The 13,816-nt window shown below is 43.0% G+C and overlaps 1 protein-coding gene across 6 annotated transcripts in view; it reads right to left on the minus strand.

Annotated features, from left to right (window-relative positions):
* VRK2 (VRK serine/threonine kinase 2) overlaps positions 1–11,971 on the minus strand; it is a 38,779-nt gene extending 26,808 nt beyond the window's left edge. For 2 of the 6 annotated variants that reach the window (XM_059468919.1, XM_059468925.1), the window contains exons 1-4: positions 9,630–9,833; positions 9,346–9,486; positions 611–666; positions 40–109 (exon numbers count right to left, since the gene is read on the minus strand). In XM_059468919.1, coding sequence (XP_059324902.1) covers positions 40–109; positions 611–666; positions 9,346–9,481 — 262 coding nt within the window. In that variant the 5' untranslated portion in view covers positions 9,482–9,486; positions 9,630–9,833. Of the gene's footprint in view, positions 1–39; positions 110–610; positions 667–9,345; positions 9,487–9,629; positions 9,834–10,387; positions 10,489–10,573; positions 10,640–11,171; positions 11,194–11,776 lie in introns of those variants that run through there. The other 4 variants (XM_059468921.1, XM_059468922.1, XM_059468923.1 and 1 more) reach the window with 4 other exon arrangements.
* Between the last annotated feature and the right edge of the window lie 1,845 nt (positions 11,972–13,816).

Raw genomic sequence — 13,816 nt, forward strand, 5'->3', positions numbered from 1 at the left:
CCCAGACTTGTCCTTACCTCTACCTGAGACATTACTTACTATGCTCTTGTTTTGCTGCCCTCTGGTAAAACTTCAGCTCAGAAAACAAGGGGCCATTTTCAAGATATTCCTGTTGAGAAACAAATAAAGTTGGTATCATAAAAGGCCTTAGAAAGACAACAGTTTTTTAAGAGAAGCATAAAGGAAATAAGAGAATGAAACCCCTTTTATCTCCCATCTCCCAGATTCCATGCCACCTGAAATTTAATTTAAGTAGCTAAAAAGCAAAGTTACTTGGCAATGCATTTTCATAAACAACACAGATTCATTTAGATATTATTTAAGACACTATTTTCAGAAATATTTGAGATCAGGTGTGTTTGAGATCATAGTCTAATTTTCCTTACTACACTGTTGAAGGGTTGTAATCAAGGAAAAAAATCAAGTCAAGGAAATACTGTGTGTCATGGAAATGCCAAATATATCCCCAAGCAGGCAAAGGATATAAAAAACGCAGAGCACCAAAAGCAACAAGCATGCAATAAAGACCAAATGCTGAAAATAAGGGTGGATAATCAAGAGAAAGAACTGTATGCAAGTTAATAATTTATAAATGAGATCTGCACATTACCACTTTAATGACATGCACTGCATCATCTTCTACAGGAACCTGAATTTGAGGGGATGCTGCAAAAGGAACAAAGAGATGGAGATCAAGCTGTATGCAACAAAATGTAATTGCAAATAAAGAATGTGCTAACACTGAGTCAGGCAACCAAAAATACACACCAAAAGATGGCCTGGATTCCTGCTTTTAAAGGTCAGAGCTTTGCCAAGTTCAAAGAAATATAAAACAAAACCAACACACAGAGAAATTTTAATCAACAAGTCGAGAAGCAATTTGAAGCCCTGTTCTCAGAAGTGTGCCCTGGATGTTAATTAAGGAGTAAGCAGGATGTCCTCAGTGCACACTGGCACCACAATGAGCCATTCCATTAGGACAGACCCTGTTTAAGCCATTCCAGCCAATTGGAAAACCACTGTATTGGGTTGCTGTCAATCTGCTGTCGTGACAAAGACACCACTTTAAAGTTCTGACCTACATTATGCCTCTAGACAGGATTGTCTGCTTTCCTCTATCACAAATTAATTTGGCCCTAGAACCTTGATTTCTATTCTGGCATTATTTAGACACTGGCCTAAGTTGGGGATAGCACAGCCACCACCTGCCTAAAGGGGAGCTGAGGGATTGTGCCTCTCAGTGCAAGTAGAGATTTGAAAACAATAATTGACCACATGTGCCAATTACAGCCCAGGAGACAGAACCCCTGTGCACAGACAATGCAATCCTATTTTCTTCTGACCCTGAGAGAACTATCAGCTCTCTCTGATACTACTGAGGCTACATAGAGCTACACTGGGATTAAAATTTAATGAGACTAAATCATCTTTTAGAATCATCACTGAAGAAAGGCAAAAAGAATACAATTCCTAGGAAATAAGTGTCCCTTTAAAACTTCTGATAATGATCATATGCCAACAACAGTCCAGGTGTGAAACACTTCAACCATGAGCACACACAAAAATAGAGCTCTTTTAACCACATAATAAAAATCAAGTAAACTTGGATCTAATCAAACCATCCAAGCTTACTGTTTTTGATGGTCAGGGCATAAAAATACTTCTACAATGAACTGCTTCCTTCAGCTGCAATCTTGCTTCAGTTCTATTCAGCATCTTGGATGAATCTGGCAGGGTACACACCCCAAACACCCACAGGCTCCCCACTGACACTTCCCCATGTGAATGCTGCTGTGCTAATAACACATTAAAATAAAATTCAAATATTAAAACAGTAGCATTGGAAGGTGTGAACTGTCCACAGACTCACACAAGTAACAGTCACACGCAGAACACACATTAAATCTACTAGAAGGGAAGTTTTGGTACACTTTGCTCTTACCATATTTTTGTACTGAAGTGGGAATTAAGGCTCAGGCATTTCTGTGTTTCATTTTTCTCAGCCACATATAGAATATGTGTTAATAGAAGACATTAGTAAAAGGAGCACATCCCGTATGTTTTCACTGCATTCAACAACATCACATCACCCAAACAGAATTTGATGTGCTCATTTCACTGGCACAGATCAGAAAAGAACGTCTGGATAAGAAAATGTAATTCAATACCACGTTACTTAACAGAGGTTTGATAGGTGTAGGCAAGTATCAAATTTAAATGTATTTGAAAGAGGCTGATCTAACTTCCCTGAAGACTTCTTGACATTTTATAAAAGAGGCCTCGTTCATGGTAATCTGGAACAGAGTAACAGCTGTCAGGGTAATGAAGAGGAGCAATTAACAGGAGGTAGCCCAGCAAAAGGGCTTCACCCCCGTGGTTCTTACACTGTGCTGGCTTGGATGCTTCTGGAGTCACACTGAAAGTCACACATCCCGAAGGAAAATAAACCCAAACATAACCAGCAACGGTTACAAAGTGAAAAGGGAGAAAAGTCATAGCTCAACAGGACACTGGAACAGGTGCCCCACAAAATGAGTTCCATTCAAGTGTACAAAAGGAAAAAAGGTATTTTTACTGCACATTCCTGGAACAAGGCACTACAGTCCCCACAAATAGCACTAAACCTCTGACACAGACAATGCTGGGACAGTCTCACCCATACAGGTGAGCAGAAGTTGTAGGTGCACCTTTTGCTAATCCACTTTAACCACCCATTCAGATGCCAACCAATACTCCAGTCACAGCTCAGAAAAAAGACAGACTATTTTTTTGTCCATAAATAAACATAAATGGTTTTTAAAAAATTGTCTCATTACTATGTATAGTTATTTAACAGACTGGAAAGGCTCCCAAGGTTTAACAAACAGTCTGATTACATACCTCATAGACCAGCACCACATACTCTCCTGCGAGTTTAGCTCATAGTTAATTACTGTACACTCGTAATTAGCCATGTGCTAGCCTCGTTCTGTGTGGTAGCACATGGCTATTTATAATATTACAATCAGGAAATGCAGACTGCAGGACAGTGAGCAGAGACTCTGCAGGAGAGCAGTGCTGATAGGCAGGAGGTCCCTGATGGCAGATAAGCACTCACAGAGGGTACCAGAAGCACTATATGGTGAGATTATGTTTGCAAAAACGCCCTTAAAATAGCATAACAAGTGCACAAGTTCCCAGCTTCTGCTGCTTTTGCCAACCAGAGATGCACAACCCCTGACATTTGGGGAGGGGGTGTTGCTGCAGGCACACACAACCCAAACCATTGTCTGCATGACTGGGAGCACTGGTGCAGGATGTGGCTGTGACGGAGGCTGGGGCTGCTTTCAGCTCATGCCAAGAGGAGTCTCACAAAACATTTGCAGAGGGCAAAGGGCACAGCTCTGCTTTCCCTCCCTCCCCTTCAATCCACAGTCACAGCCAGCACACCAGAGTGGGGCACACAGCTTTAAAATGCCCTCTGAAATAAAGCAGGGCAGTAAGATTCACACCCCAGCCATGATTCCCAACTGCTGTGCCTGCACTAAAACCTCAACTGGAATTAACCCATGCCCAGGATTCCCCAGTTGCACCCAGCACAGCAGTTATGGCCTTATCATCCACCTTAACCATGAATTTCATCCTTTCTGGTGCTGAGTGCCACATCCTTAATTAATGGCACTCTCTAAATGTTAACCAGCAATGGTAACAAAAGGGTGTTTGTGGCTGAACTGCCATTTCCTACGAGCACACAGCACAATTGCAGCCTGACAGAGGAACGTGCCAATTCCCTCTGCCAGTTCAAACGTGCTTGTTGTAGTTTCAGCAGTTAATTTGTGGCAGTCACATTTGGAATATGGTGAAATATTTTCAATGGCTCTCACAGAACCACTTTTGTTGACAAAGTTTACACAGTGGAAAAGAAAACAACGTTGATTTGGCAGTTTGGAGAAACAGCCCTGCTCCTGTCCACAGCTGGTGTCTTTGCCACTGTTGGATATTTTGAGGATGGATTTGTTTGGAAACACAAATAAAAGTATTTTCAGAAGTTCTCTAGTTGCTACTATTTTATTTTTGCTTTGTCCCATTCATTAGCTAATCCTGAGGAGTGATATATCAGCTTAGTTTTTGCAGAAATTTAAACCAATCTCAAAAATATCACATTTCTGAAGTTACAGGCTACCTATAAAAGAAAGCTGGAGAAGTTCTGACTCTGTTCAAGTCAAGCCAAGAATTCACTGGGTAAATTCACTGGGTAAAAGCAGGGAAGGAGTGTTGCTCAGAGCATCTAATGATAAAAAGGACACAAGCTGCAGCAATAGAATTACTAAAAACAAAATGCACACAATAAAAACCAGCATTTGCTATTAAACACAACTTCATCTATTTCGTACATAGGGAAGGTGCCAAGGCAAACAAAGCACATTGCCTCCCCCTCCCTGACACTGCAATATCTCCCAAAAACTGAAACATTTCATGTTTGAAGGGTGTTTACACCCCACTTTCATTGCAGCCTAAGGAAGTTCTGCTTCTCTGTTACTTTATAGATGCAGCACCTTTTCCTGGACAGACTCTTTGCTGAGCAGGGTTTTGACCAGGTTTTATTCAAGATTCTTATTCCTTTAGCTTTGAGTGTATAGAGAGGTTTTATACAGATTACAGATACATAACCCTCCACTACACCCACCTTCTGCAAGACTTAACTAAACTGATTTTGGGACAAAATAATGTTCAACTGCTCCACTGTTTTGCAGGTAACTCCAAATGCCTCCAATTTAAGAGCATTCAGTACTGGTAAAGCAATTTCACAACATTTCTTACTTGTGTTTCTGTGAAACCTTAATCCTGACTCACCAGAGTTTTTGTATGCCACACTAATGGAAGCCAATTGTTTGACTTTCAAAGTTAATTACTTCAAGCTGGAATAGGGATGACACATCCTTTAACCCCAGGCAGAAAAGCTTTGCATGGCCTGCTCTTACAGCACTCTCAGATGGGAGCCCAGGCCTCCAATATTTAAAACTTGATGCACAAACTGTTTTCTGGCAAGATTCTGCTGCAGCCCATCTGCTGGTCTGACATGGTGCCCACTCAGAAGACACAATGCCAGTTTCAGCAGGGTACAGGTGCCAAAGACAACTGAAGGAGTGCCCTCTGTGAGGCAACAGGTACCTGAGCTGTCCTCCAAAGCTCCTCCTCCATCCCCCACTGAAGGTAAATAATAAATAAATTCCATCAAAACTGCTCTCCTGACCTCCCAGGATTACTCAGCATATGGAAGAAGAATCCCAACACATGATGTAGCAGAACACTGCAGTGTAAGAGCAATGACCTCTGCAGGCTTTGTAACAGGCTCTCCACTACTGTGCAAAAATGAGTTACACATTCCAAGTGAAGACTGTCAGCTTACAGGGGATCAAAAGAAAAAAAGAAATGGGGAAGATTCCAGAGGAAGCACTCACCAGCAAGAACTAGTAAAGGTAAGGAATATTTTCTCTTTTTGAGATAGTGCAGGTCAGGCAGCCCTAAGTAGCCTCTGAGTAGCAAAATCATACTGAGTTTATGATTTAGTCTGTCTACAAACAGGGCACTTGCAGTTCTCTATTTGTATAGTTATTATTAGTGACTAGACAAAAAGACCCTACCTGAAGTGGTGTTTGTCTACTAACAAATTTATTTTCACACCTGCAGGTATTTCTCACCTTGAAGTTGAGAAAAATCCATCCCTAACCTGAGTTACCTGCGAGTGCTTTTAATTGCAGGGCTTTGCTATTATGATCTGTCCTTCCATTGAGCTAATAAAAGCCATGCTGAATTTATCTTTCGGTATAATTTTACTGCATTTTTAATTAACTTGCTGCATTATTTCAATTTAGGCAACTGCTGAAGGACTTTGTCTCTCCAGAAGCAATTGCTAAAGCAGCTTCCCAAGCAAACCAAGGAATGAACAACAGGACCAAGTGTGCTTCCATCGATGCTTCTCTTCCTTGACACAGGTACATCCCTTGCTCACAACTATACAAATTACCCATGGAAATTAGTCTGAAACAGAAACAAACTCTCTTTCCCACCTCAGCCTGATTCCCAGAATATCTGCAGTTAGATTGCACTATGACCCCAGCTTAAAAGAACAGGACCAAGCAGACATCTTCCTTACCTCCTCCAGTAGCAGGGCTCCCTGTACTGCTGGTATTAAAAGACAATATTCACTCATTTAATCACTGCTCAGGAAGAAATTTTTTCTCTCTTCCTTGAAAATGTGAGAAAAAAAACCTCAAAAGGAAAGGAAAGTGCACTGGCTACACTGATCTCCAAGCAGGGTACAATTCAATGTTGACTTTATCAATACTTACTTTCCTGAGCTTCATAAAATTAAAACACATTTACAATGTGGTAAGGGCTGTCGTAAAAACCACCATCTAACAAACATTTGTACATAAATTTTAAAAAATATTTTTGTTTATCAGAACCATCCCTTTCCATGAGAAAGAAGCCTGCAAGTAGATAGCACTGGATGCAGCAGGCTCCACGTGACAGACGAACCTTAACAAAACATTGTGTGACCTTTCTGCATTTACATTTTCAGTCCAAATTGTGCATTAATAGAGTGCTTGCAGCAGGACTAGAGAATGATTTATATAAAGATTGGTGTTAATTACTGGCTGTGATCAGAGAGATAAATGAGAGAATGTAAAGCTCCTCAGCTCTTGGTTAATTTTCCACTGCTCTCCACAGGGCTACAAACCAGAGTTGTGAGAGCACCAATGTCCCAGCCTTCCACAGGTGCTCTTCATTCTGCTCCCCTTACCAAAGGGGGAACAGCTCTACCTGAGAGCAAAGCAGCACCAGCAACACAACAATTTGGAACAGAATGGAAAGAGTAAGAGTAATCAGAGAACAAGGGAAAGCATTTGTGAGGCAGGGCAGAACCTGAAGATCATGGTAACTTTCATGCCCACAATTAGAAGTTCTGGAGCCCTCCATTTGCATCCTGGGACTCAGGGTCAGTAAATGGCTTTCAGCAGCTTGGATTTAGTGAACAGAACTGTCTTCCACAAAATGCACCCCTAGTAAATAGATTTTGCAGAGATACTGTAAAATTTCTCAAGAACGTTGTTATAGATTAATGGAGTATGGAATACCCTTAATGGGAAATTAAGCTCTAACAACCACATCAAAATCTTTACACTGCTACTGTAAAAATACTTATTAAAAGATATAGCTGGCAAAGTTAACCTTTACTTTAGTAAAAGGGCTGTGCTCTTCATACCTGGCAGGCAATTGAACCTCCTGTCCCCCACCTCTCTACAGCTCCTTCTCTCAAAGTTAGTGGTCCTCTCACACCTTGCTCTGGATGTTCTGAAACAGGTCTGAACAACACAGAGCAAAGGAGGTGTCTTCAAACACCTGTATCTTAACCACAAAAAATTGTCATCTACCTCACTCCCCCTGGTTCTCAAAGACAGCTGAATTTTGTAGCATCAAGAAGCTGCTGAATGGTAAACTTTAATATAAACACATCAGAGATCAAAAGGTGGACAACAAAAAGAGAAAGCTTCAGTGTCAATACTTAGGGATGAATGTCCATTTTCTCTTTAATTGATGAGCTACAAGGGGAACTGAGCCTTCAGTGCAGTGCAGTGCTGCAGGTAGCATTCACTGTTCCTGCTGAAAGAAGGGATTAAATGAACACAAATACCATTACAAAAGTGGCAGCTGCATTTCCTCAGCCATGCTGTCACTTACAAAAAACAGAATAGTAATACCAAGAGTCCCTGACTCTCATTCTAATCCACTGACTGCTCTCCACCTCAGTTCAGTGGGAGCCAAACTACAACAAACACCTCAGTATAAGAAATCACCTTGGTGGGCTCTGTGATCAGGCAGAAAATTCCAATCTGCCTGGAATGTCTGAATGCCATGTGCTAAGCCACCCTCAAGGTCCAGTGGGATTTGGCTGCAGCAGGGAATGACAGAGCCACATTCAGAGGGATTCAGGAACACAGCACTACTGGTCCTACACTACAAACTTGCTCTCTGCACTGCATCCCCAGCTCCCTCATAGCCCTCTGTCTGTGGGACACTTCTGCAGGTTCCCATCTCCCTGTCCTTTATCTCAGAATGGAAGGTCCCAGAGACACCTTTACTTCTTAGCCCATGTTAGGGTCCATTTCCTCATGTGCCCAGCTCACAGCACCTCTCAAATGTAACCAACTAATGGTTCAAAGGTGGTCATAACAAGGTAGTAAGATGTACCAAAAAGAAAATACTTTAACAAGTGCTCTACCCTTTGGCAACTCTATTACCTGAAACCTCCGTCATTCCCACTGGCTTTGTCTGCAGAACAGTGAGGAACAGTGTGAACCATAAAAATTCCAGAGGAAACCAAACCAGAAACTTCACCACAGGAACCTCTAGGATATACTGCTACTGTATTGTGTGCTGATTTCTGCATAAAAGGAAGCTGGATTGTGTATAGGAGTGACTTGCTTATTAAGTTTTAAGCCTCAATATTCCAAGTAGAGTTAATATTACTGTAACTCAAAGAGATCATGTTAGGCTTCATGGACAATGCAGTAAACTGCTTCTAGGTGATTCCTCACTGCTCCATACAAGCTCAACTTCACTCCAAACAGACACTGTGAACTAGTTTCTATATGCTGCCATGTAAAAAAAGAAAAACCAAGCTCATAATAACTGCCTTGTTATTTTTCAGAGACTAGCAACAGCAACATACATGACACCCTCTGCAGTGACCCAGAATGCTTTACAAACTGCCTTTCAGAGCTATTCACTCCTCACAGAGCACAAACTGACTGAAACGCAGCAGCTTCTTCTGAAGGAGTCACAGAAACTTATCTAGGCCAGGGCAAATACAGAACACTGTTTCCACCTCTGCTGAAAAGATGTGAATTCAGAGGCAGCACCCAGCTAAGTATTGTTACTGTTTCGTTTCCTGCATTAAAACTAATTTACTCTTGGCCAGAAAATAACACTTCCAAAAAGCAGAAACTGAAAGCGGGCTAGAGCATGAGGCGACAGAAGGCCAAAACCATGCCTAAGAAAAGTACCTTTACTTTGAAAAGCATCACCTGGCGGTGCTTTGACACAGCGGCACCTGGGTTACCCCACTCAAGATCCATAGAAAATCGTGTTAGTATCCAGCAAAACGAGCTGGACAGGCCACGGAGAACACTCTGCATCACTTGCAGGAATGGAGCAGGAACAACAGCCCAGAAAACCACGCTTGGAGCAAGGATCACCAAAAGCATGTAAACCATGCTTTTAAAAATTACTGCCTTTTCCAGTTCAGGAAGTTACAAAAAAATTTGCAAGTCACGCTCTTAATTATCAGCAGTATTTTACCTAAATAGATCAGGCCAAATCCTCCCTGGCCGATCTGATTGCCCAGCCTCCAGGTTTTTCCTTCGGTGTCTTTCAGGATCATGTCTTTAGGGAGCGGGACTGGCAGCTTGCCTTTGCCGGGACCTTTGGGCGGCATGGTACCTTGAGGGAGGGGAAAACGAAAGAGAAAGCTTGTTGAAAGATTGCTGCCAGAAGGTGGTAACAACATCCCTCGATGCGCTCTGCCTTCCAGCACGGAGCAGGGAGGGGGTGCGATGTCCCTCAGCCCGCTCCCCTTCACCCACCTCCACAGAGCCCCCCCGGCCTCCCCTCGCCGCCGGCCGCAAGCTTCCCAGCCGGGCACTTCCGCAGCAGCCGGAGGAGGAGGAATGGCTGGCGGGACGCCGTCTTCCCGCCGAGAAACCCGAGGCGGGGAAACCCGGGGCGGGGATCGGGGCAGGGCCGGGGCAGCCCCGGCCGGGCCGGGGACTCCCGCAGCCGCCCCCTCACGGCCCTCAGCGCGGCGGGGCGGGGCGCGCGCCATTCCCGCCTCCCCTCAGCCCCGCCCTGAGGCGGCGCCACAGCCACCGCCTCTCCTCGGGGGCACGGAGCGGGGAGATGGTGACCGAAAAGTCGGTGTGTCCCGGGAGTTCCGGCTACTCGCTCCGGGAGAAGGGACGTTAAAGGGAACGGAGAAGGAGAGAGATGGAGCAGGGAGATCATGAGGGAGATGGCGTCCGCTGCCATCAGCCCCAGGCGTTCCCGCTCTCCCGCTTCTGAGGCTGCGCTTCGCGAGGGAGGAACTTTAAAAAAAAATATTTCGTGCACTGAGAAGTAGGAGATCAGACGGCCTCCTGCCTGAGGTAAAAAAAGAAAGTCTCAGCTGCCAGGATTTGGAGTAAAAAAAACCGCCGAACTGTTCTCCAGGCGCGTTTGGGAGGTGCAGTGAAGTCACAGAACTGTCGCGGTCCCACGCCTCCCTCAGGCCACGTCGGTTTTCCCTCAGGACCTTCCTGGCAGCGGTCAGGGGTAACTGTTCCCACCCAGAAACACACGTACTCACCCAGAACAGCTCAGTGGAGGAGGTGATGGCCACCTCAGGCTGGTTCCAGGCAGGGACAGACGAGAGATGCTGCTGAGCCAGGAGTCCATCAGGCCCATCCCCTTGTAAATTGCAGTAAAGGACACTGTGAGTGAGGTGAGTTTTAAATCCCCAAGATCCCAGGGCATAGCTTTGATCATGACCCACCATTTTGTGCAAGTTTTGCTTTATTGATAGGGTCACTTCACCCAGGTACACACCACCTAGGCAGACCTGAGGGGAAAACACCACACCACGACTATTAGTCCTTTTCCAGAAAAAAAAGGGTACAAAACTTAAAAGTTTAAGCCTTTTTTTTTAAAGACCTGTGTCTTCTTAAAAAGAACAATCAAAATCCAAAACTTCAGCAACCACATAATTTGCAAGTAAACTTAAAAGTACTAACACATATTACAACTGCAAAGCCTGCATTGCCATCAGTAAATTAAGCCTTTATGTAACAACTCTTTTGGCTTCATCAGTCTTGCAGGCTCTGTGGTTTTATCATTATTGAAAAGACCAGCTGAAAAATCACCAGCAGAAAGCTCAGCCATAAAGGGAGGAAATTAAAAATTTTCATAAAGCATTTTGTGGAGGTTTTCCCCTTTGCAACAATTGCCAAAACAGACTGTAGGAGGGTGGTGTTGGGGTTTGTTTGGCTCATTTAAAAAAGCAACCACAGATGCCAGTTCAGCATCAAAGAAACCATCATCATCATCAGTGTTGTGTGTTACCTGGGTAAAGGATCTTTCCAGAAGAAAATTACCTCAAAATAGTTGCCTGGGAATCAGAGGACAAACCTCTGTTTAAGGAGAAACCTCTTTGCAACAGCGGAGCAAAGAAGTTGTCCACATGATTAAACTGAAATGAAAGCATTATCAAAGGGCTTCCTGCTTCCAGGCTCTCCCTGCCCACAAAGTTTCCCTAGAAAGTGACAAAGTTTCATAAGAAAGTGAAAGAAGTCAGATGAGGTAGAGGAAAAAAAACAAAACCAAACAAGTTAAGTATGAATAATTCATGGAGTTCTGAGGAATAGCAAACCATCTTTAATAACTTAGAGCTCTATCACAACTTCTGCAATTTAATGTTAACGTGTGGTATAAGAGGGTTTAAGGTATTTATCCTACAAGTTGTGAGAAATACCTGAGGGCTTGTGTGGTTGTTTGTTTTCTGGGGTTTTTTTTTGTTTTGTTTTGTTTGGGTTTTTCTTTTTTTAATGAGAGAATAGATACAAAGTTAAAGATTTTCAAGCTTTTATCAGTCATGAAAAGTTAAAATAATTCAAAGACAACCACACAGGAATGTAATAGAAACTAGTCATATGACTCATATTTAAAAAGAAAATATTAAAAGAAAAGTTCCTGCACATACCAGGCTGTTCCTGAAGAATGAGCTCCTATTTTAAATCCAGATCTATGTTAATAAACAGCCATAACCAGCAGGCCCACAAAAAGGTGTGTGTTACCAGCAAAGCTTTGATGGTTTGCTTTCAGACACTTCAAAATTAAATTGATACATACATAGTTTTAAAAATTAATAAAGACCAAAGACTTTACTGAGACAAGCTCTAATCCGCTTAGCACCTTTGGCCCTGTTAAATAGCACATGCCCGTGTTTTGTGGGTGGGCCTAAGAAATCCTCTTTTCCTGTTGGACTGAACTGGAGGTGGGGCTTTTTCTTTTCCCCTGTTTGTAATCAACCAATTGGAAACCTTCCCAAACTGTTATTCATTTCTGCTGATCAAATAAAGCCGAGTGCCCTCTTCACAGTTGCTACAAATTAGCAGTTTGGAGAGGTGATAAAGGGGATGAATGACCATAACAACTACAGATGTGGGGGTTTGGGTTTTTCAGGAAAGCCTAATTATCATGGAAGCGATTTCCCTTCAAGGTGGTACAGCTACCACTACTGCCAAATTCAAAAATCCTGGTAGGAGAAATGTGAATGAATAATAAGAGTAAAATGTGAATGAATAATAAGAGTAAAAATGCACAAATCCCACCAGTATCAAAGTCTTTCTATCATATGTTCTGGAGAGTAACAATAATCTGTGCTGGTTTATCATGGCCTGCATTTAAAGATTGTCAGCGAGGCAGTGTTTTAAGTGTTTAATAAGACAGCAAACCTGTCCTGAAGCTGTATTTGTTTCTGTCTTTGTCTAAAACCACTGTACATTAAACATCTGGTCCATCTTCCATTTATTTTAATTTTTTCTACTCCTTGCTCAAACCTAAGCTTGAATACAAAAGATTGCAGTCAATTATATGAAATCTTGCAGTGTCACATGCACAAAGCCCCCTAAATTTCCTACAGTAGGTGAGCACTTGTAGCTTCTCTCACCACTGCATTGTGATGCTTTTGTGGTATTTAACACTGACATTTTAGCGCTCCCACATTCAATTCCCCTGCTTTGCTCCCCATCTCACTGATGCTTAAAATATCATGGCTAAATTTACTCCAGAGATGTAACATCTCGGTATTGAGAGCATTGACAAGAAGGCATCAAGTTTCAGAAGCGCTTCCCAGTTTGTGCTGGGAGATCTGTTTGTGTCCCTGTGCAGATCCCGGGCTCCTGCCGGGCTCGCTCCATTGTTGCTGCTCCCTGCCAGGTCCTCAGAACTTTGGGAGAAATTTCTTCCTGCAGTATCCAGGCAGCTCCAGCACCCAGGGGCCGTGTTGCTCAGCTCAGTCACTGCTGGGTGCACTGACACCCATTTCAGAGCCTCCTGACTCTATTTTGTGTGGCTGGCCTCATGATTAAGATCACGTAATTACAATAATTAGCAAGCTCACCTCAGGATATTACCAGAGCAACCCACCCAAACCTATGTCCATATGGTTTGCAGTAGCTAATGAGTCAGTTAATGTGCTATGCCCAGCAGTAATGGACACTCAATATGGATGGCATGGAGACATCATTTACCAAACCCATGACTGATTAAGGCTTTTCATTCAGACAGTTATTGTACTTTGCATCTCACGGTAAGTTCAACCTATTAGAGGTGTTTACGTGTTCAGAAGATCAGAAGAAAGAAGGAGAGACATGAAAAAGGCAGGTAAGAAATTAGTTCTCTTTTTAAAGAAAATACAAAAGATTGGAGATCTGGGAACTTTCATTTGAAATAAACAAAGATTATTTGAGAAGTGCTGTTAAAGTACAGTGACAGTGGCAATAGGTGACATTTGCTTTAGTGTAAAGTAGCCTGAATGAATGACTCCCACACTTCCAGAGGGGTCACTTTAGCCCCTGGAACTCACCTTCCTTTAACACTCCCCTTGCTACCCATCCCATGGAGTTGTGAGCCAGTTCTACACCCTGAACTCACCAGAACAGGAAACCATTACAAGGAAGGCAAACTTCCTGGCAACAAAAGCACCCAAAAGCCCTGAGAAAGGTAAGAAGGAATGCCT

Source organism: Ammospiza nelsoni, chromosome 3 (genome assembly GCF_027579445.1).
Source record: "Ammospiza nelsoni isolate bAmmNel1 chromosome 3, bAmmNel1.pri, whole genome shotgun sequence".
In the NCBI taxonomy this organism is placed as follows: Eukaryota; Metazoa; Chordata; class Aves; order Passeriformes; family Passerellidae; genus Ammospiza; species Ammospiza nelsoni.